The sequence below is a fragment of the Mesoplodon bidens genome, assembly GCF_964165515.1.
Source record: "Mesoplodon bidens genome assembly, chromosome: 13".
Classification (NCBI taxonomy): domain Eukaryota; kingdom Metazoa; phylum Chordata; class Mammalia; order Artiodactyla; family Ziphiidae; genus Mesoplodon; species Mesoplodon bidens.
The window spans coordinates 38,189,156-38,214,555 of NC_138169.1; the positions used below are offsets into that span (position 1 = coordinate 38,189,156).

General features: G+C 34.8%; 1 protein-coding gene across 3 annotated transcripts in view; it reads right to left on the reverse strand.

Annotated features, from left to right (window-relative positions):
* ROCK1 (Rho associated coiled-coil containing protein kinase 1) overlaps positions 1-25,400 on the reverse strand; it is a 148,316-nt gene that overhangs the window by 44,229 nt on the left and 78,687 nt on the right. For 2 of the 3 annotated variants that reach the window (XM_081252046.1, XM_081252048.1), the window contains 7 exons: positions 18,881-19,040; positions 14,222-14,282; positions 10,786-10,874; positions 8,652-8,700; positions 4,276-4,411; positions 2,207-2,298; positions 1,867-2,113 (listed from right to left, as the gene is read on the reverse strand). In XM_081252046.1, the coding sequence (XP_081108172.1) occupies positions 1,867-2,113; positions 2,207-2,298; positions 4,276-4,411; positions 8,652-8,700; positions 10,786-10,874; positions 14,222-14,282; positions 18,881-19,040 (834 nt within the window). The remainder of the gene's footprint in view (positions 1-1,866; positions 2,114-2,206; positions 2,299-4,275; positions 4,412-8,651; positions 8,701-10,785; positions 10,875-14,221; positions 14,283-18,880; positions 19,041-25,400) is intronic. The other variant, XM_081252047.1, reaches the window with a different exon arrangement.

Here is a 25,400-nt window from a genome sequence, read left to right on the forward strand (position 1 = left end):
GTGGAAGCCAGGAATCTTGTTGAAAACAAAATGATTTTATTACCATGACCAGTTTGTGAGTCTAAAAGGAAACTTTTAGACCACAAAGGCTGCTGGTATCTCTAGTCCTAACCTTTCCAAGTACCGAATTCTTTATTTGCAATAGGATTCCCTTTCTGCAGTTTAATTTCTATTTCTACCAACAATGCATGAGGAATTCCCAGGTTTTAATAGTGATAATCTTCTCTGCCTGGTTAGTTCCACTTTGAGTAAGACTTTTGTGAATTGGGCACTTTTAAAAATTAAGTTTTCAGGGACTTCCCTGGTGGCGCAGTGGTTAAGAATCCGCCTGCCAATGCAGGGGACGTGGGTTCAATCCCTGCTCCGGGAAGATCCCACATGCTGCAGAGCAACTAAGCCCATACGCCACAACTACTGAGCCTGTGCTCTAGAGCCCAGGAGCCACAACTACTGAAGCCCGCGTGCCTAGAGCCCCGTGCTCCACAAGAGAAGCCACTGAAATGAGAAGCCCGTGCACTGCAACAAAGAGTAGCCCCCGCTTGCCGCAACTAGAGAAAGCCCGTGCACAGCAACAAAGGCCCAATGCAGCCAAAAAATAAATTAATTAAAAATTAACTTTTTAGTAACTGGCTGTAAAATTGGAAATATTCACGTTACCTCCATCACAAGGGTGCCTGAGAGAATGAAGAAATTGCAATTTGATACAAATTATCCTGAAACAGAAAGAATGCTAACCATTTCTAGTATTAGCAAGGTCATTTTCTTTCTTTTTTATTGAAGTATATAGCTGATGTACAATATTATATAAATTACAGGTGTACTATATAGTAAGTCATAATTTTTAAAGGTTATACTCCATTTACAGCTATTATAAAATATTGGCTATATTCCCCAGGTTGTACAATATACCCTTGTAGCTTATTTTATACCTAATAGTTTGTACCTCTTAATTGCCCCTCCCCCCCACTGGTAACCACTAGTTTGTTCTCTATATCTGTGAGCCTGCTTTTCTTTTATATTCACTCGTTTGCTGTACTTTTTAGATCCCACATATAAGTGATATACAGTATTTGTCTTTCTCTGACTTATTTCACTTGGCATAATGCTCTCCAAGTCCATCCATGTTGCTGCATATGGGAAAATTTCATTCTTTTTTTAATAGCTGAGTAGTATATTCTGTAGTATATATACCACATCTTCTTTATCCTTTCATCTGTTGATGGACATTTAGGTTGCTTCCCTATCTTGGCAATTTCCATAGTGGCTGCACCAATTTACATTCCCACCAACAGTGTATGGGGGCCAAGGTCATTTTCTTTATGAGGACAATATGATCAAAAATATATTACCTTACACACAAAAATTAAGATGGTAAATTTTATGTTTTTAGCTACAATTAAAAATAAAATATAAATTAAAAATAAAGTATAAATTTAAAAAATTACCTTCCATTGATAGATAAACAAAATGTGGTATATATGGTATAAATACAATGGAACAGTATACAACCTTGAAGAGGAAATAAATTCTGATACATGCCACAACATGGATGAATCTTGAAGACATTAAGCTAACTGGAATAAGACAGACACAAAAGGATAAATAATAACTTCTATGAGGTAGTCAAATTCATAGAGACATAAAGTAGAATGGTGGTTACCAGGGGCTGGGGAGAGTGGGAAATGGGGTATAGATTTAATGGGTATAGATTTTTTAGTTTGGAATGATAAAAAAAGTTCTGGAGATGGACAGTAGTGATGGTTGCATGACAATGTGAATGTATTTTATGCCACTGAACTGTATAATTAAAAATGGCAAAAACAGTAAATTTTATGTCTATTTTACCAGGGTAAGAAAAAATATTACCTTGTAGGTCTCCAATCATCTCAGAATCATGACCTCTGTCTCTTCGTTCAGCTTCTAATACAGCTTGCAGCTGGTAATAATCCTTGTCCATTTGTGACTTGGAATTCTCCAAAATTCTATTTCTCTCCTGCAATTCTCTATTCAGGGACTCTAGCTGAGTAATTGATTTGCTCATCTCGGTGTGACTCTTCCTTAATCTTACAGCTGTGTCTGATTCTGTCCTAAGTAAGTCATTGGCTTCTTCTAGCTAATTAAAAAAGAGCAAGAAAATAGTTTTTTACCAAAACACAATCAAACTTATTTTGATTTAAAAAAAAAAAACCTCACTCCAAAAACTTACCTGCTTTTGTAATTGCGCCAGCTTCTCATTAGCATGGTGTGAATTCTGACTGACTTTCTTTAAGTCTTCCAACTGATCCTTTAATGTAGAAACTAGAAAATGAAGGAATAATATGTAAGTTTTCATAGAGGAAACATATAAATCCCTTTTAAAAAATGAAATTTGGTCTTAGGCCATAAAAGTCAGCTATATTAGGTCCATATTCCAACTTCGAAGTACCTACATTTTAAACTTATGAAAAAGCAGAGCACTGTTTTGTAGTACAGAATGCAAAAACAGATGTGTTTCCACTGCTGTAATATTTTAAATTATTTTATTCCTTTCATAAAAGTTAATCTATTAGTGAAATTATATAAAGCTAATTTTAATATTACCTATTTTTGAATAGTACAAATCTTTGATTAGTTCAATTATTTTTAAAATGGTTCAACTAGTGGCAGGGCAGGAATAAAGACACAGACATACAGAATGGACTTGAGGACACAGGGTGGGGTGGCGGGGGAGAGCTGGGACGAAAGGAGAGAGTAGCAATGACATATATACACTGCCAAATGTAAAATGGATGGCTAGTGGGAAGCAGCCGCATAGCATAGGGAGATCAGCTCGATGCTTTGTGACGACCTAGAGGAATGGTATAGGGAGGGTGGGAAGGAGGCTCACAGGGGAGGGGGGATGGGGATATATGTATACATATAGCTGATCCACTTTATTATACAGCAGAAACACAACACTGTAAAGCAATTATACTCCAATAAAGATGTAACTAATTAAATAAATAAAATGCTTCAAAATTCAAGAGGTACCAAATGGTGTATAGTATAGCATGAGTCTTTCTCCCTCCACGTCGTCTCCCAGCCCCTCTGGCTCTCCTCCCCAGCAACAACTATTACTAATTTCTTGCATATCCTTCCTAAGACAGTCTGTGTATCCATACCCTAATATATAAAAACACAAATATATATATATATATGTTTTCACATACATATCTATACACACACACACACACACACACAAACATATATAGATAAGCAATCTTGTTTTAAACAATCTGTACTTTTTTTGGTAAAGATACATTTTAGAGATTCTTTTATAACAGTTTATAAAGAGATACTTTATTCTTTTTTAAAAAGTATTTTTAAATTCTTTTTTTTAAATTAATTTATTTATTTATTGCTACGTTGGGTCTTCATTGTTGCGCGAGGGCTTTTCTCTAGTTGGGTTACTCTTCGTTGCAGTGCACAGGCTTCTCATTGTGGTGGCTTCTCTTGTTGCGCAGCACAGGCTCTAGGAGCGTGGGCTTCAGTAATTGTGGCACGTGGGCTCAGTAGTCGTGGCTCACAGGTTTAGTTGCTCTACGGCGTGTGGGATCTTCCCAGACCAGGGCTTGAACCCATGTCCCCTGCATTGGCAGGCAGATTCTTAACCACTGCGCCACCAGGGAAGCCCAAGAGATACTTTATTCTTTTATAAAATGCATAGTATTCTACCATATATACTAAAATTTATTATACCACTGATTACATTTACATCGTTTATAATTTTTGCCATTTTAAACAATTCTAAAATGAATAGCTTTGTTTCTGTATCAGTATGCATGTGCACAAGTGTACGTGAAATAAATTTCTAAAAGTGAAATCACTGGATCAAAGGATGTAGAAAGCTATTTTAAATTTGTAACACTAATATCAAAAATTCTAGTCTTGTTGTTCTAAAATGTGGCTACTTGTTAGAAGTGCCTAGAGAGCTTATTAAAAATACCAACGCCCAGTTTACATGTCTAGATCAATTAAATTAGAATCTCTGAAGTTCAGGCATTAGTTTTCTTTGAAGTTTCCCAAGAAATTCCAATATACCCACAAGGATAAAAATCACTACTCTAGCTAAAACATTACTACTGAATTTAATATGTTATAAATAAATTTTGGGACATGGGTATTTAGCTCATGAGGTATCTTAGGACTGTGGCTTCAAAAATATATAACAGGCACTAAATTTAAAACAACCTCAAGACGAAGACCTCAAGATAGTGTTAGGAATTCCAGTGTTTTTCAAAGGAAGTAACAATTTACCTTCATTTTCTACATTCCTCCTCTTCTCATTTTCCTGTTCTGCTTTTCTTTGGTACTCATTAATTCTATGCTGTAGCAACATTTTTTCCTTCTCAATCTGAGACACTGTAGATTCTAGGTTTCTTCTTTGATTCCCCTGAAATTATGAGAGAAGTTACCACTACAATTAATACTCCTCATTTATTCAAGGGAATACTCTGTTCTTTTTTTAAAAAGTACACAATTACTTAAGATAGATATTTTGGTTTCAAAATCAGATAATACTTCCTAACAACAACAACTTTCTAATAGTAGAATTAGCTTGCCTTGGAAGAAAACAGAATCCCCTTATTTTAACTAGATATACAAAATTTTCAGAGATTTAAAAAAAATCCTTGAGTATAAAAAACCCTATGAATCTTGTCAGACTGAAGGTCAAACACATTGTATTCAAACACATTAAGATGAACACATTGTATTATATTACCAATATTTTGGTTTATTTACAATCCTAAATTTTAAGACATGAAGTATAAAAGGAATCAGATAATAACTACATATTTGATAATTAAATGGTGCAAAACTCAAATGATACCAAAGGTTACAGTGTTTGTAGTAAGTTCACCCATCCCTGTATGAGGTCTCCCTTAATCCCCTCCCTATCTCTGCAACAACTTACCTTTCCTAAGATGTTCTATGTATGTACCTAATGATGCATATTAAAAAGTAATGAAAGAAATATTAATTTTAGAAAATGAAACTAAGGGGAGGGGAGGGTTAAAGAAAAAAAATACTCCAAATTCCACAACTTAAAAAAATTTATCTTCTGTTTCTGAGTTACCACTATCAGCATATTCTGCTTTTGATGCTTCATTTTTATCTTTAAGACTCCACACTGGACAAACCTCCTTTATAGTACGTGCTTTTCCATTTTTAAGTGAAATCCATCTTTTAAGTAAGATGCTGTCAGAGAAATTTAGTAAAATTTGACAGAGATCATCCAAAATCTTTCCAATTGTAAGATTTTATCATTCTAACTTTTACTTTTTCATTTTAAATTTTTGAAATTTAAAATTCTACATTTCAGAAGTTGCAAAGACAGTACATGTACCCTACCAGTCAGTTTCCCCTAATAGTTACATTATTAACAATGGTACGATAACAAAATCAGGAAATTGATATTGGTATAAAGCATGTGTAGTTCGATGTCATTTTATCTCATGTGTAGATCCATGTAACCACCACCACAATCAAGACACAGAACTGTTCCATTAGCACAATGATCTCCTTCCAGCCACTACTTATAGCCACATACATCCCTCACTTCTCCCACCACCTATATCCCTGGCAACCAATAACAGGAGGTCCTCCATCTGTATAATTTTGTCATTTTGAAAATGTTATATTAATGGAATCATACATAAGGACCTTTTGAGATTAGCTTTTTACATTCAACAAAATATCCTTGAGATCCATCCAAGTTGCTGTGTGTAACAACAGTTCATTTTCCCAGTCTACAGCTCTTCATCCTCTTATCAGGGTCTTTCACAGAGCAAGTTTTGATGAAGTCCAATTTATTGAATTTTTTCCCTTATATGGATCATAGTTGTGGTGTAATGTGTAACTCTTCACCAAGCTGCAGGTCCCAAGGACTTTCCCCTATTTTTTCCCTAGAAGTTTTATATCCCTATTTAAATCTACGGTCTGTTTTAAGTTAATATTTGCATAAGATGTGAGACTGAGGTTGAGGTCCATATCTTGGCCTATGAATACCTAATTGCTCTAGCACCACTTGCTAAAAAGACTATCCTTCCTCCACTGAATTGCTTTTGCACCTTGGTCAAAAATCAGCTGGCCATGATTGAGGGATAATGATCCATAGTTTTCTTTGTAGTACTGTCTTTGCTAGACTTTGGTATCTTGGTAATTCTAGCCTCATAAAATTCACTGGGGAATGTTCCCTTCTTTTATATTTTCTAGAAGAGAGAGTGTAGAATTGGTGTTAATTCTTCTTAAAACACTTGGTAGGGACTTCCTTGGAGGTCCAGTGGTTAAGACTTCCCCTTCCAATGCAGGGGGTGTGGGGTTCGATCCCTGGTCAGGGAGCGAAGATCCCACATGTCTTGGGGCCAAAAAACAAAAACATAAAACAGAAGCAATATTGTAACAAATTCAATAAAGACTTTAAAAATGGTCCACATCAAAAAAAAAATCTTAAACACTGGGTAGAATTCTCTAGTAAAACCATCTGTCCTGAAGATTAATTTTTGGGGAGCTTTTAAATTATGAATTCACTTTAATAGTTATATAGGGCTTTTCAAATAATGTATTTCACATTGTGTGAGTTGTGGCAGTTTGTATTTTTGGAGGAATTAGTCCATTTCACCTAAATATTACACTTACTTATTTGGAACTGTTTATAGTATTTCCTTAAGAATTTTTTTTTTTATATCTGTAGAGTCTGTAGGAATATGCTCTGTTTTATTCCTGATACTGATCATTTGCGTCCTTTCTTTCCTTTGACAATCTTGCTAGAGGACTGTCAATTTTGTTGATCTTTCCAAGCAGCTGGGTTTTTATTATCACTGATTTTCTCTATTATTTTTCTGTTTTCAAGTCCACTGATTTCTGCTCTTTATTTTTCCTTCCTTCTCCTTGCTTTGGGTTTATTTTGCTCTTCTTTTTCTAGGTTCCTGAGGTAGGAGCTTAGATAACTGATTTGAGACTTCTCGTCTTTTCTAATGTAAACATTTAGTGTATACATTTCCCTTAGAGCACTATGTTAGCTGCATCCCACAAATTTTGATGTTTTATTTTCATTTTCATTGTTCAAATATTTTTAAGATGAAGATCCATAACTTTGAAAAATAACTTTATGAGATATAATTAACATTCCAACGTATTTATTCATTCCTCTTGAGACCCTTTGACCTATGGATTATTTAGAACTGTGTTGTTTAGTTTCCACGTGTTTGTAGATTTGCCTGATACTTTTCTGTTATTCATTCTGGTTTGGTCATATTTTGGTCAGAGAACACACTCTGTATGATTTTAATTCTTTGAAATCTGGAGAAGTTTGCTTAGGATGTGGTCTATCTTGGTGTGTGTTTCTTGAGTGCCTGAAAAACGTGTCCTTTGCTGTTGCTGGGTGGAGGGTTCTACAAATGTTGAATAGATCCTATTGGCTGGTGGTGTGCCTGAGTTCTCCTATATGTTTGCTGATCCTCTGTCTAGAGAGTGGTATTTAAAAAGCCTCCAACAGTAATCACAGATTTGTCTACTTCTCCTTTCAGTTTTATCAGCTTTTGCTTCACATATTTTGTAGCTCTTCTGTTTGATGAATACAAATTTAGGAATGTTATGTCTTCTCAGAGGATTGACATTTTTGTCATTCTGCAATGTCCCTCTGCCCCTGGTAATTTTCTTTGTCCTAAAGTCTACTTTACCTGATATCAATATTGCCATTGCTGCCTTCTTTTTGCTAATGCTTACATGATGTATTTTTCCATCTTCTTACTTTTAACTTGGCTATATTGTTACATTTGAAGAGAGTTTCTGGTGGACACCATACAGGTAGGTAATTTTTAAAAATCTACTCTGACAATCTATCTTAATTGATGTTGCATTTAATTTACATTTAATATAATTACTGATATGTTAGAGTTAAGCCTCCCATTTTGTTTTGTCCCATGTTTTCTTTCTTGTCTTTCTGTAGGTTACTTGAACATTTTTTGGAATTCTATTTAATTTACTAGTGTTTTTAAGTGTATCTCTTTGTATAATTTTTATCAGTGGCTGCTCTAGGTATTACATTATATTACTAGTGTTGGCATATGACCAGTTTGATTAAAGTATAAAACCTTACCTCCCTTTATACCCATTTATAATTGTCTTAAAAATTTTTTCTATATAGATGGAGAACCACATCAGACAATGCTGTAATGTCTGCTTCAACTGTCAACTGTAACATAAAAAAACTTAAGAGGAGGAGAGTGTAGTGTGTTTACCCATATTCTAGAACCATGTTGAAATTTTAGTACATAAATTTCAGTTCAGTGGTTCTTAATAGTTGAATTGTCTGTCTCTTTCTGCTACAGTTCCAGATTCAATTTCTGATCTGTTGCTCCTTTCTCACCTTTCAACTATTAAGAACCACTGAACTGAAATTTATGTACTAAAATTTCAACATGGTTCTAGAATAAAACCACACAAAAGAAACTAAAGTATAATCTAATTTCACTTGAACGTGCAGCTCCAAAGTGTGGCTTTCATCATAATTCTTTGGTCCTGTTCTGTATTGCAACCTATAAAGTTCAAATATAATTTTCTCAGAAAACAATCTGAAAGAGGGAAAAAGTCTCAAAAAGGAAAACTTCTGATTAGAAAACAAAAAGTACCTCTTCATCCAATTCTTTCATTATCTTGTCGAGTTTTATGTTTGAAGTTCTGTAAAAGCAAAAGCAATACAGATTATAGATATATTTACTTTTTATAGTTTGGGGTGAAACACCACATTTCTTACTTTTCCATTTAGCTAAGATTTCTTAACCTTTCTTGTGTGTGCTGTGGATCCCTTTGGCAGTCAGTCTGGTGAAGCCTATGGCATTTTCTCAGAATATTTTTTTTTTTTCTCAGAATATTTTAAAAGCATAAAATAAAATAGGATTAAAAGAAACCAAAATTATACTGAAATACAGTCATAACCTTTTTTTAAAAAGTATGATTCACTAATATATGCATTTTATTAATATATTAAATAAGATCTAGCAGCAGTAATTTTAAAGTAATAATGAGCATAAATGGTATTTAGAGATAAATAACAACTGCATTCTAAGATAATATTTGTGATTTCTATTGGTAATAAAAAATTCACAGCTACTGCTAATAACTGTGGATTATTCACTGTGTTCATAATTAAAGAAAATGCTGAATTTCAGCTAAAGTTTACAGAAAAGATTGACTTTTGTCACCCAAGTTTAAGGACCTCGAATTCCATCCATGGATGCTTTAGGAGAGGTCTATGGATTCTAGATTAAGGATCCCTGAATTCCCTCATGCAATACTTGCTACTAAACAAAGATTAACCATTTAACCTTTAATATAAGAGTAAGTAAATGAAGGGAAAGGTGGCATATATAAAGCAGTAAATGCACCACTTGGCAACTTGGGCAAAAATCTGAGATAAACTGAAAGTGTATTATTATCTCCATCACAATTCATTTTTGGGGCTCTAAACCTATTTCTGAGCTTCAAATCTGTACATGCAACGTTTCACATGGATGTCTTACCAAATAGCTCATTCAGCATGTCCAAAGCTAAATGAATTCCCTCTGCCCGGCAACCCCTCCCACAATACCAATCTGCTTCTCCTCTCCTGTCTCAAAGTAAAGCACTCCGCCTGGGAATCCTCCTTGACTCATCTTCCTCCCTCATTCTCATTTAGGTGAATAAATGTCAAATGCTGCGTAATTAACCAGGGAGTTCTTTTTTAAAAGCAAATTTGATCTTTTGTTTTACTTTTAAGTTTAATAACTTTTAATGTTTTTTCATCACCCTTAGGATAAATCCCAAATTTCTTAGCTTTTCAAAGACAGAGTGTTTTAAGATCTAGTCTCTGTCGACCTTCCCAGTTTCATCTCAGGCCACCCCCCCACCACACACACATCCATTTTCATATGATTATTGGCCACTTTGGCCACTCTTATTTCCTCCTTAAATTGATTCCTACCTCCACCACTACCACTAATTTGTAATTTGCCTTTTAACTATAGAAACTGCTCAACATTTATGCAATAATGTCTATCCATTTCCTCTCCTTATTTCTATGTTTTATACCTAGAAATTCCTTCCAAATACTGGGCTCAGTTAATTATTTCCTTAAAGTGCTTTTCTAAAAGAAGCTTATATTAGATGCTTAACTATTTAATCTATAAGGAACTGTAGGTAGTGAGCAGTTTACTTGTTTCCTCTCCCCCACTCACAAAATTGCCAATTTTCTCAATTCCATTTTTTTGAATACTTAATCTGTTATGTTTTTCATTTATCCAATACTATTTACTAACAATATAATAAAGTGTTATTGTTTGTAATTAATAAGTAACTAAGCATTATGCTAGGTTATTTTAAATTATCTTCATCATTTTATATTTTCATAAATATATAGGCTCTTATTAAATTTAGACTCATAGGAAAAAAATTCTGAAAAAAATACTGCTATAGCGAATCATAGTGGAAATTAAAAGAGTGTCTGCATCAAAAATTTAGTGAGTTTTAATCTTCAAAAACAGCTACACTTTAGAACGCATCTTATTTAATGTAAACGAATTTTCCCTTTCTGTCAGCTAATTAAAATGGGAGAGAAAATCAATAAACCAGGCATTAAGTGGATATTCTTCACTGAATGTATATCAATAGCAATCTTTACATCTCTGCCTTACTTCCATCTACTTTCAAGGGTTTACAGAGTGCAAGCTTTAAAATCAGCATTTGCTATACAACTTTTAATGTGAAAAACATAAAGTATATTCTCACCTGCACTTCTGTTCCATTTCATCTTTTAATTGCATTTCATTATGCAACTGTTCTTCCAGCTTATAAATTGTTTTTTGCAAATTTTCCTGCTTTAATTAAAAACAACAAAAACTTATTCTACTAAGAATATTCATAGAGAATTTTAAAATAGCAAGTTTATATTACCATTTTATACCTGTTTACAAGGGAATTATCTGATCCAATCTTACCTTTTTCCTTTCTACCTGAAATTTTTATTATTAATTTAACAAGCATTTATTTCCAACACCTACTAATATGTCAGATGCTGTGGTAGGCATTAGTAATACAAAAATTCAAAAGATTTGGTCCCCGTTCTCATAAAGCTAATAGTTTGATAGTGGGGCACAGGGGAATAGGAGGGTGAAAAGACCCTACAACCCAGACATATACACAAAATATTATAATATAATGTGGTAGGTACTAATAAAATTATATATAAGGTGTACTGGAGAAGAGGTCACATCTAATTCTGCCTTGAAGATGGAATGTTTGAGATGAGACCTATAAGAAGAGAGGTATTTACCAAGCAGAGGAAGTGAAAGAAGGAATGCATTTTAACTAAATGAATGAGTCCAAAAGTAGAGAGAAAGAAAATATGATTGGAAAATGGGAAGAAATCAAGTCTAGGCAGAACAAAGAACATAACAGGGAGAACGAATCACATAAAATCTGAAAGGGCAAGTGGGACTATGATCCTTGAATGCAGAAAAGGAGTTGGGCACTTTAACCTATAAACACTTTAAAAGGGGAAATGACAGAGTATTGGCATTTCAGAAACATCACTTCAGTAATTAGAGAGCAGAGAAATTCTAGACAAAACAACCAATTAATAGACAGTTCAGGCAAAAAGAGTATATAGGTCTGATATAAGGCAGAAGCTGTAGAAATGAAGAGGAAATGGATAACTGTGTCAGTCAAAAGGCAGAATTTATAACCCAGCAACTGATTAGAAATAAGAACAGAGTAGCATTACAAAAGATGGGTGACACAAAAAGAACTGCTGGTGAGGGGATGGAGAGAGAAGAAGTGTTAGTTAGGCTTTGGCCTAGGTTGAAGTGTCTGAAAGATGTGCAGGAAGAGAAGTCCAGTCAGAGAGAGAGAAAAGATGCGGGTATGGAGTTCAGAGGAGCAAGCTAGACACACATGAGATTAACTACAGAAAATGAGCAGAGAGCCAAGATCAGAACTATCTTGAGAAACATTTAGTAATTATGGGGTTGGGGGGAGAGAGAAACGGAGGAGATCCTGCAAAGAGGACTGAAAATAAAATCCAAAGGTAGAAAGAGAAAAAGAAGGAAATAATGAGAACATGAAAGTTCTTAAAGTTCCAAGGAGAAAGGACTGGTCAGTGTCAGATGCAGCAAAAAAGAAAAATAAGATACGGAATGAAAAATATTCATCATATTTGGCAACTGCAAAGTTGTTCACTAGCATCTCTGTTAGAAGGCTTTCAGGGAAGAGTTGAAAATTAGTTGATTTTTGTACTTAGTTCTAGGTTAACAGAAATAGTAGGCACACAAGCGTTTTCTTCTTCCCCTGTGATCTTAACCAGAGCAAAAGATAAAAGCCACTGACAGAACCTTATGGCAGTCACCATTGAACAAGATCAGCCCAAAGAAAACAGGATTCCACTGAATTATTTTTTAAGTCCTAATGTAGCTCTAAACTTACAGATAAGTAATACAGTCAGAGCGGGGTTATAGCAGCTCCTTATTGTCACCATCTCCAGGTCAAATGTGCTTTAATTTTGAAGATTTCTGAGCCCCGATTAGCTATAAAATTTGTCAAATAGCTCTACTGGGATGAGAATTTAAAAGAGAAAAATGGCCATAACAGCTAACCAGTACTCGCATAGTTCGTTCCCCTTTTTCTCACTTTCCCTTCCCACCATATGCTCTCTCACATTTAAGAGTAAATATATGAAGGAGAAAGAAGAATTCTGTCAGCTTTTAAAAATGATTGCTGCCTACACCTCATCTCAGTTACAAATATGGAGGCTACAGCACACAGAGAGCTCAAAGAATGCTCTAAGGATGGCCAGATAATTATTTCTGGTATATTTAAGAAAAGTCCTGGTTAACAAAAAAGGACCTTCTCAATGTAAGCAAATAAAAAAAAAATTTAATCATCTGTCTCATGAACATGAGCTTTTCTAACAATAAAAAAAACTTATGTCTCTAATATTCACTTCCTACAGGAATTCACTTTTCAGTGGTCAAATTAGAAGATGCTCACTGTACTGGTTATTCTCCATTTGCCACCTCTCCCTTCCAGCCTTGAAGATCCATCCTCTGACCTTCTTTGCCTTCAAATTTACAGACTGCATTAACTGGGCTCTGTTGTCCTATGATTTTAAGCTTGGTTTCAGCATTCAGGAGACACCACCCGGAAGTTGGGAGAAATGAAATATCTGTTCTCCCCACACTCTTCTTGCCTTACCATGGCTCTGGCAGTGCTCTATGTTCTATGCTCCTCTTTCATGATTCTACGCATTCTCTCTGAGCTGTGGTAACAAGATTTGTCTCTCCTTGTCCCTTCAGACTAAGGGCAATGGCTTCCCACTGCTGTCAATCAATGGCTGCTTTAGCTCCCTTTATTTATTGCTCCCCTTGATCCTACGCATAGCACCATTAATAGTCCCTTCATTAAACTCTCTTCGCTTAATAAATAAACAAAATGTGGTATATGCATATAACAGAATATATTAAGCCTTAAAAAGGAATGAAATTCTGATACATGCTACAACATGCCTGAGCCTTAAGGACATTAAGGAAAATAAGCCAATCACAAAAAGTCAAATACTGTATGATTTCACTTACATGAGGTACCTAGAATAGTCAAATTCATAGAGACAGAAAGTAAGAATAATAGTTAATAGGGGTTGAAGGGAGAGTGGAATGCAGACTTTAATGGGCACAAAATTTTAGTCTGGGATGAAGAAAAAGTTCTGGAGATGATGGTGGTGATGACTGCACGACAACGTGAGGGTGCTTAATGTCCCTAAACCGTACACATAAAAATGGTAAAATGGTAAATTTTGTGTTATGTAAATTTTAGCACACACATACACAAAAACTCTCGTTTAAATCTTTTGAATGTGCCATCTGTTGCCCTGTCAAGACTCTTACTGATACACTGATTTATCATAAATTCCTAATTCCAAAGATTAAAAAGACCACCTCTGTCAATCTGTGTAGCAATGTATAGTTTACTAACTGCCTCCACATATAATATCCCATTTGATATTCAGGCAAGAAATCAAACAGGAGAGGAAACAGTAGATAAAAAGTGCTATAAAAATTTAAGATCACTAACTACATTTTCTGAAGCAATGCATATTTACTTAGTATCATGCATACAAAATACATTATCCACAAAACAACTTTTAAAATAATAACAATAAGAAAATACCTACCAAGCTTTTATCCACATTAGAGCTAGTTCTGTTTTCATTAGGATTTGCTGAAGATAAGTATCTAGGAAGAAAATAGTTTTTAAAAGAAAACAAAAAGCTCTTTAATATCTAGTAACAACCAGTAACAAATACTATATGCCTATCTTTTGTACTTGCTCTGCTTTTAAAAATTGAGTGCAGGTTCTTAATTCTTTATTTTAGAAACATAACACAGAAATGATACATATATTAAATAAAACCCCCAGTTAGGTCTGAAGCAGCACTCTGTAATCATATACCTTAATATTCCTGCAGCAAAATATATGAATATTCATACCAAAGAGAATAAATAAAAACCATAAAATAGTCTCAACTTAGTTCAGATTAGGTTTTTCGCCATGAGAGCAGGTTATGGCAGGTTTTGCCACCAAACAAATCACTAAAAAACTTTTAGTTTCTAGAGCTTTTGGATTTAGAATCAGGAATAAGGAATTGTTGACTTCTACAGACATGTGCACAATTCCTCCCCACTGCCCCCAATTATCCTTCAGTCAAGAATGATATTGCCGGGGAGCTCCCTGGCAGTCCAGTGGTTAGGATTCAGTGCTTTCACTGCTGTGGCCCAGGTTCAATCACTGGTCAGGGAACTGAGGTACCGTAAGCTGCGTGGCATGGCCAAAAAGAATGATATTGCTTTTCTGGGCAAAAAAGTTAAGAGTTTTTGTGTAAGTGGTTGAAATAACAGAACCAAAGTTCTGAAGATGTCCTGCTAATCTTCTGTGACCTCTAAGCCTTGCAGAGTTTGTTAAATTCAATGTAAAGTTAGAATTACATACAAATACAAGATATTAGTGATCTTTAGAGGTCTTCCTTAGACATCTTATCAGATTACTGAACAGATATAAACAGATCATATAAAAATTTTTTCTACACAATCAAATGTTAGGTAAAGGTAAGATACTTCTGCTACTTCCTTTACCATCCTATGACTACCACTATTACTACATCTATATCACCACTACAGTTACCACCTTGGTTAACCAGTAGAGCTCCCTCAAAAATAGATCAAATAGCTACAGTATACTTTGCAGCTGTTATGGGTCAGTTGTTAACACACTAGAAATAATTAATTCATAGTGAAAAACAGAAGATAATCAAGTGTCCTTTAAGTATCATTAAACATATATAGCAGTGCTCTAAAAGAAACAGCAGGAAAATACGTCATTTCCCATGTTTCTCTTGGAAAATTATTCAGATCAACCACAGAATCAAATATTCAGGAGACAATAACAAGGGCTATGTAGCAGGTTTGTAGAGAAAAGGTCCCATATAACAAATGACAACTTCTAGATATAGTGCAATTTAATTCCATTGACTATAAAGTGCCTCAGAAATTCAGTGTGAGATTCTGCATTATGTGATATAAATAAAAGCATACAGCAACACCAGTAGAATCTGAATTAGATAGATCAGACTACTTGATCTCTAATTTATCTTCTAAATATAATATGCTATATAAGTAAAGTTGATGTTTAGCCTTCTGCAAAGTTAGTAACATAAAGTTCTCTGAATACAGCCCTGGAAATGTAATGATACCAATGTACACATCCATTCATTCTTCCACTTCTTATGTTTTTTTTTCCTTTCAAGGTTCTTTTTCATATTATATTGTTGCTTTTATATAGAATCTGGTCATTTAGGTAAACTTTTTATGAAAGAGGTGTTAGATTATTAGGAATATAGCTAAAAGTTTAAGGCTGTTTTTAAAATGTTTATAATTCAGCTATATGTCAACAGTATTGATCTCTGTCCTTGTATGTTTGGATTTCAGAAGTAAGAATTTCAGAAGTCTTTAATTTCATGCAATTCAAAATTATACTTACATATTACAGTAAAGCTAATTAATATTTTGCTGATTCTTTCTTTATTAAGAGCAAACATACCTCCAATGTAAGAAACAATTACTAAACACTATATTACTCAATAAGGTGGTGATATTTAAGAACAGACTACAATTTGTACTTTTAAGAAATTCAGAAATTAGTTTGGGATATGAAACATGAATACAAGGAAAACTCACGGAACATAATCTAGTGTATGACAATGTATCAATAGTACAAAGAATATATATATATATATTATGCTTATTTAATTCAAGATTACCTTTGTGCAGAGAAAGTAATTACTTTTGTGCAGAAAAAGTAATTAACTGCTGAATTCTATTACAGAAAATCCAAAAACACTGGGGGGTGTTTATGTCAACATCTTGAGTGTTTCAGAAACCAAGCCAGAGAATAATTGATAAAAATATAAAATTTAGGGACTTCCCTGGTGGTCCAGTGGGTAAGACTCCGTGCTCCAAATGCAGGGGGCCGGGGTGTGATCCCTGGTCAGGGAACTAGATCCCACATGCATGTCGCAACTAAGAATTCGCATGCCGCAACTAAGAAGCCTGCATGCCACAATGAAGATCCCGCATGCTGCAACTAAGACCCAGTGCAGCCAAAATAAAAAGATTTTTTAAAATTAAAAAAAATACATGGGCCTCCCTGGTGGCGCAGTGGTTGAGAGTCCGCCTGCCAATGCAGGGGATACGGGTTCGTGCCCCGGTTTGGGAGGATCCCACATGCCGCGGAGCGGCTGGGCCCGTGAGCCATGGCCGCTGAGCCTGCGCGTCTGGAGCCTGTGCTCCGCAACGGGAGAGGCCACAACAGTGAGAGGCCCGCATACCGCAAAAAAAAAAAAAACATATAATTTTTTTAAAAAGAAGAAAAAAAAAAGAAAGGATGCTGCAGCAAACACACCACTTTGAAGGTTCTCTGTGTATTTCAATATAAAATAGCTCTGGGGCTTCCCTGGTGGCGCAGTGGTTGAGAGTCCACCTGCTGATGCAGGGGACACGGGTTCGTGCCCCAGTCCGGGAAGATCCCACATGCTGCGAAGCAGCTGGGCCCGTGAGCCATGGCCGCTGAGCCTGCACATCCGGAGCCTGTGCTCCGCAATGGGAGAGGCCACAACAGTGAGAGGCCCGCATACCACACACACACACACACACAAAAAGCTCCAATATAATACTCATGGAGTATTAGGGAGGGAAGAAGGATTAAAATATTGCTCTTTTCTTGGGGTCAAAACTCAAGTACTACCTACTTGGTGATACAATAAAAGTATTCTAACATCTAAAGAACAAAATTATTGTCTTACAGTTGGATTATTGGAGAAATTTCATAAAGCAAGACTAAATTGAATTCCTGTTTTCTAAACTTGAACTGAATCACCCTCATAAAAAGTTTTGACTAAAATGACAAGATGCTTCACTTTAAAAGGTTAGCTATAATAACCTCAAATTTAATCATTACTCCAAGCAATTCAAATATCTAATACCATTCTAATGGAGTATAATTTGATTAGAGATACATATTTTAAAATAAATTTATCAAGCAGATTTAACACAGCCAGTTAATGGTGCATATAGTTCACTTTTATATACTGGTATGGTACTTTGTTTAGAGTTCTGTCGTGTAGTACTTGCCAACCTACATTGTACAACTTATCCATTTCCTTACTACGATATGAGCATCTCAAGAGAAGATAATTATATCTTATTAATCCTTCTCCCTGCACCTTGGTGCTTAGTATATACCTGACAAAGAGTGGGTTGTCAAACATGTCTGTTGAATGAATGAATGAATGCCCAGCATATGAAAATAATGTTAAATGTTTAACTTGTATCTGAAGTCCATTAGAAAAGATTAAAACTAATATTAGCTCATACTAATGATAAAAATAACTAACAATGAGTGCTTACTCCATGCAAAGCATTGTTCTAAGTGTTTTACTGTGTTTTGACTTACTTAACCCTTCTAACAACCCTGAGACACATATTGTTATTATTATCCCCATCATCCCTATTTTTGAGGAAATGGAGGCATAAAAAAGATGAAAGTTATTTGCCCAAGGTCACAAGGTCTTACATGATGTGAAACATAATTCATTTAGTAGTTTTAGGGAAGAATCACTTAATTTTTGAAGAACTGAAAATTATAGGCCTTTCATAACATCAACATAGTGATGATAATGCTAGAAAACTATATGTTGTTCCAAAATGTATTATAAGACCAGAACTCTTTGGATAACACGATTAACCAAAATATCAGTATTAAGAGAATCTCTTGACCTATTAATTGTTGTAACTTGAAGATATATAGGATATCATTCAGCAAAGAATTTCTGAAAAACAATATCCTGAGCATGGATGAGTCTGAAAGATATTAAATATGAAATTGGAAATCTAATGCATTGTTGAAAAGTGGCATATTAATATATCTCTTTATATACCATTAAATCTACTTTATTTTTATTTTATTTATTTATTTTTTTGCAGTACACGGGCCTCTCACTGTTGTGGCCTCTCCTGTTGCGGAGCACAGGCTCCGGACGCGCAGGCTCAGAGGCCATGGCTTATAGGCCCAGCCACTCCGTGGCATGTGGGATCTTCCCGGACCGGGGCATGAACCCATGTCCCCTGCATCGGCAGGTGGACTCTCAACCACTGCGCCACCAGGGAAGCCCAAATCTACTTTAAATGTTCTTAAAGTGATTTTTAGATATCCCTAAGAAAATAACATGACTACAACAAAGTCAGTACCTACCCCAAATATCAATGTGTAGCATACTTACCTACGATTGCTATAATATGTAAATCCTACAAAGGGTAGTTGATTGCCAACAAAAGCTTTAGGTATAGGGAATGTTTCTTCATCTCCTTTATCTTCTTCCAAGTCATCAAAGTTACTTGTGTCAATGTCACTACTTAAATCAGGTACAACTGGCGCTACAGCTAAAAACAGAAACAAAATTGAAGCAATGATCCTGTACCAACTACTAATGACTTCCTACATACAAATAACTTGTGAACCACAAATTCCAAATGGGTTGAACCCTATTACAGTAAGCTTTATTAGGATTATTTTTATTTATTTTTTTTTTGCTGTACGTGGGCCTCTCACTGCTGTGGCCTCTCCCGTTGTGGAGCACAGGCTCCGGACGCGCAGGCTCAGCGGCCATGGCTCACGGGCCCAGCCGCTCCGCGGCATGTGGGATCTTCCCGGACCGGGGCATGAACTCGTGTCCCCTGCATCGGCAGGCGGACTCCCAACCACTGCGCCACCAGGGAAGCCCCATATTAGGATTATTAATCAACAGGTATTGATCATTAATTATGTAATTCGTGAACCAATTATCTTCAAAGTCACCTATAATTATCATCTATACCTCCAGTTTAATTTGAATATTACAAGTCAAGTATTATTAAGGTTTGTTTTAAAATACATTGTAGTATAAGATGTGCAAAAGCAGTTAGGACTACAGAAAAGACTTTCCAGAAACTATAGCATGACAAATCGTACTCAAAGATGATTAGTTTCAAATGCAGTATTTTGCTCGTTAATCTGTTCTACAGCAAACTAGAAATCAAAGTTACTTCTTAGTGGTCCTGGGTATAATAATTTGTTACTGAAATATGTTTACTCATCTAGAAGCTAGATGATCAGTATTCCCCTCCCCCCAACTCAATATCTCTATAAGAGCAAAGTATTTTTTTAATTGAAGTTGATTTACAATACTGTGTTAGTTTCAGGTGTATAGCTAAGTGATTCAGTTATATGTATGTGTATACACATATATATGTATATAGACGTGTATTTTTGTTTTTTTCTGATTCCTTTCCATTATAGGTTATTATAAAATACTGAATTGGAGCAAAGTATTTTGAATTATATTTTCAGACTAGTTACCTTCCCTGAATTAAGTGATTAAGGGGAAGCTCAGTGAACTATTTATGAAATGGCTATTGGGAAAAGAGAGCAGGGATATAAAACCTTAACACAGAATCTTCAAGAGTTTTCAACTTGATGGGGAGCAAGACCCACACATACTTAATAACATAAAGCTGTATGTGGCAATGCAAATCTTCATGACACAGAAGAAAATACTATATGAAACTAGTACTACTAATATCTTCTTTTGGAGCTTAAATATGCTAAAGAAAGTACACCTAAAAATAATTTTCAGGAAAAAAGTCTTTTAAAGATACAGGAGTATAATAAAACATCACTGAAATTTTATCATCAAAATATTCAATAATTATTTTTAATACAATCATCTCGTGTTCCTTTAGAGAAAAAGATAAAGAAGAGTAAACAAACAAAAACTAACTGACCTGATTTTACAATCTTAATTTCTTATATAAAGGAATCACGGTTCTATTGAATCGTCTGGGTATTCCAGGCAAGAAATAACTATTGTTGTGCATCTCAGATACAGTGAACTATCAGATAAATTTGGAAATGAAACAACACATTTAACCAAAAGAAGCTGTAGTACTAACAGTGAATGAGAAAAGAGCTTTTCCACTATTTTCTTTCCTTAATGGCCAAGAAAACTGCCCAACTAGATGATTCTAGCTTCCTGATCTTAACTGACTAATTTGTAAAATGAGGGGAAAAAAGGGTTGTCGCTCCTTGTGAAGTACATGGTCTTGGCACAAACTTTACCTTAAAACAGTGGTTCTCAATCAGGGACAGTTTTGGCCTCTCGGGGATATTCAGCAATGTCTGAATATGTCAGAAATGTCTGGGTACATTTTTTTGTTGTCATAACTGGGGAGGGATGCTACTGACATCTGGTGGGTAGAGACCAGGGATACTGCTAAACATCTTACAATGTTCAGGACAACAGATACAAGAAAGACTTCTCTGGTCTAGTGTTGAGGCTGAGAAATCCTGCTTTAAAATTATCATATAAGATAGATTTTAAAAGGAAGCAGGGCAAGTTTTGGTGCATTTTCTCTTGCTGTTTCAGATGGACCTAGTCTGTTTATAGATGACATACCATCTTAGAGTAGTTTTAAAATGAGACAAGTATGGGATACAAGTATGGGAAATCCTGGGAGAATTATAAAAGTAATTATTTCTGCTTCTAAATTAAGATGTTTAGGCTTTACATAATATCATATAATCATGTCAGAACTAATAAATAAAGAAGGATAAATTTAGCTTTACTGAATTACCATCAATATATAGAGTGTTCCATTTATAAAAAATTTACCTTTCAATAAATAACTGGTAATATAGGAATCATGTTCCATAAAAAAGAATCCAACTGATGTCACCAAAAATGGCAGAAGAGGGAGCTCTAAGAAGCTGCCCTTCCATTGAAGTAACTAACCATTAAGCTCACAAAACTATCAAGAACAACATTTTTAGAACTCTGAAATCTAAGAAAAAACTTACAACAAGCAAGGAAACGTTCAATGAAGAAAGAGGATGCTAAATTGTGGCATTTAAGGAGATGTTCGTCACTGGCTGACTGCTGAGATAATGGAAAGGGGACTTAAATGAACACACACAAGGAATACAGACTTCATAAGAATAGTTCCAAAAAGTCACTAAACAAACGGATGACTGGAGCCCACAACAAGCTGTTGCTTGCAAACTCGACAAGGAGGGAATTCTGATTTCCAGAGTTACAACATTAGTGTGTTCAATATGTCCAGTTCACAACAAAAAATTACAAAGCATGTAAAAAAAAAAAAAACAGGAAAAGTATGGCCCACTTACAGGGAATAAAGAAAACAACAGAAAACCTCACTGGGGAAACCCAGACATTGGTTTTACAAAACAAAGACTTTAAATGTCTTAAACGTGCTCAAACAGCTAAAGGAAACCAGGAGTATGATACCTTAACAAATAGAATATATTAATAAAAAGACAGAAAAAAGAACCAAATGTAAATTCTGGCACTGAAACGTACAAAAGCTGAAACTAAAAATGCGCTAGAGAGGTTCAACAACAGATTTGAGCAGGCAGAAGAACCGGTGAATTCAAAGATAGGACAACTGAAATTATCAAGTATGAGGAACGGAAAGAAGAAGTGAATGGAACCTAAAGGGCTTCTGCGACACCATAAAGTAGACCAACATACACATTACAGGAGTTCCAGGAAAGGATAGAAAGGGGCAGAAAGAATATTTAAAGAAATAATCGCTGAAAATGACCAAATTTAATGGAATATATATATCTATACATCCAAGAAGCTCAATAAACTCCAAGTAAGAACTCAGATCCACACTAGGACACATTATAATAAACTTTCAAAAGACAAAGACAGAGAGAATATTGAAAGCAACAACAGAGAACCAACTCATCACATACAAGGGATACTCAATAAGATTAACAGCCAATTTCTAAGCAGAAACCTTTAAGGCCAGAACGTAGTGGAATGACATTTAAAGTGCCGAGGGAATTCCCTGGCAGTCCAGTGGTTAAGGTTTCATGCTTCCACTGAGGGGGGCATGGGTTCAATCCCTGGTCGGGGAACTAGGATCCCACACACTGTGCAGCGCAGCCAAAAAAATAATAGTAATAAAGTGCTGAAAGAAAACAACTCTCAACTAAGAATTCAATAACTGGCAAAATTATTCTTCAGAAATGAAGAAGAAATTAAGAGATCCCCAGGTAAAGAAAAGCTGAGAGTTTGCTACTAGTAAACCTGTCCTATAAGAAATGTTTTTAAAGGGAGTCTTCCAGGTTGAAAGGAAAGGATACTAGACACTATCTTGAAGCCTTATGAAGAAATAAAGAACACTGGTAAAGATAACTACATAGGTAAATGTAAAACCCAACTTTATTGTCATGTTGTTTTGTAACTCTACTCCTCCCCACATATGACTTAAAAGACAAATGCACAAAACAATTATAAATCTATGTTAATAAGCACACAATATATAAAGGTGTAATTTGTGACAATAACAACTAAAGTGAGGGAATGGATTTGCATAGGAGCAGTTTTTATTGCTACTGACAGTAAACTGTATCAGTTCAACCTAGATTGTATCAAGTTAGGGTGTTAAATGCAATGGTCAGCGTAGTCACTATAAGAAAATGACTAAATAATATGCAAAAAAAGAAATGAAGGGGGAATCAAAACAGTAAACCAGAAAAAGTAATCTATTAAACAAAAGAAGGCAATAATATAATTGAGGAACAAAAAGAAAAAATAAGACACAGAAAACAAATAGGACAATGACAGAAGTCTTTCTGTACAGTATTCACTTTACATTTAAATGAATTAAACTCATTCATTAAAAGGTAAAGATTGGAAAAATGGATTAAAAATTGATCCAATTATATGTGCTGTACACACTCACTTTAGATCCACAGAGATAAACAGGTTAAAAGGATGGAAAAAGATATTCTACAGATAAAAGAGCTGAGGTAGCTATACTAACACCAGACAAAACAGACTTTAAGTCAAAAATGGTTAAGATAAAGACATTGTATACATATATTTTTACTGAAGTATAGTTGACTTACAATGTCGTGTTAGTTTCAGGTGTACAGCAAAGTGATTCAGTTTTATATCTATATATCTATATATCTATATATATATTCTTTTTCAGATTCTTTTCTATTATAGGTTATTACAAAATATTGAGTATATAGTTCCCTGTGCTATACAGTAGGTCCTTGTTGGTTATCTATTTTATATACAGTAGTGTATATATGTTAATCCCAAACTCCTAATTTATCCCTCCCCCATCTTTCCCCTTTGGTAACCATAAGTTTGTCTTCTATGTCTGCGGGTTTATTTCTGTTTTGTATATATGTTCATTTGTATCATTTTTAATTTTTAGATTCTACATATAAGCAATATCATATATTTGTCTTTGTCTGGCTTACTTCACTTAGTATGATAATCTCTAGGTCCATCCATGTTGCTGCAAATGGCATTATTTCATTCTTTTTTATGGCTGAGTAATATTCCATTGTATATATACACCACATCTTCTTTATCCATTCATCTGTTGATGGACACTTAGGTTGCTTCCATGCCCTGGCTACTGTAAATAGTGCTACAATGAACACTGGGGTGCATGTATCTTTTTGAATTAGAGTTTTCCCTGGATATATGCCCAGGAGTGGGATTGCTGGGATCATATGGTAGCTCTATTTTTAGTTTTTTAAGGAACCTCCATACTGTTCTTCATAGTGGCTGTACCAATTTACATTCCCATCAACAGTGTAGGAGGGTTCCTTTTTCTCCACACCCTCTCCAGCATTTGTTATTTGTAGACTTTTTTGACAACAGCGATTCTGACCAGTGTGAGGTGAAGACATTGCATACTAATGATATTGATAAAAGGGTCAGTCAATTCATCAAGAAGATACAACAATGATAAACATATATGCATACAACAACACAGCTCCATATATATATATATATATGACATAAAAGAAACAGTTCTAATAGAGTCCTCAATAATCCACTTTCAATAGTGGACAAAAAATCTAAACAGAAGATGAATAAGAAAATAGAGGACTTGAAAAACACCATAAACCAAATAGATGTAACAGATATACTAAGCACAATCCAAGACCAACAGCAGAATACACATTTTTCTCAAGTGCACATGGGACTTCTCCAGGACAGACTACATGCTAGTTCAAAAGACAACTTAATACATTTAAAGAGACTGAAATTCTACGAAGTATTTTCTCCAACCACAACGGAATGAAACAAGAAGTCAATAATAGAAGGAAAATTAGAAGTTTCACAAGTATGTGGAAAATTAAACAATAAGTCACGGAAGAAATCAAAAAAGAGACTAGAGAAAATGCTCTGAGATGAAAGAAAATGAAAACAACATACCAAAACTCATGGGATTCAGTGAAAGCAGTACTTAGGGGGAAACTTTAGTTGTAAATGCCTATATTATAAAAAAAGAAAGATGTCAATTCAACAACCCAGACTGATACCCTAAGAAACTAAAAAAAGAAAAGCAAACCAAGCCCAAAGCTAGAGGAAGGAAAGAAATAATAAAGATTAAAATTCAGGTAAGCAAAATATATAATAGAAAATAAATAGTGAATATTAACAAATAATTGGTTCTTTAAAAAGATCAATCAAACTGGCAAATCTTTTACTAAACCAAGAAAAAAAGAGAAGACACACGAATAACTAAAATCAGAAATGAAAGTGGGGACATAACTACCAACCTTCTACAAATAAAAAGGATAAAACTAAAAACTATGAACAATTGTACACCAACATATTAGATAACCTAGACGAAATGACAAATTCCTAGAAACACACAAACTATCAAAACTTATTTGAAAAAGAAAATTTGAATAAACCTACA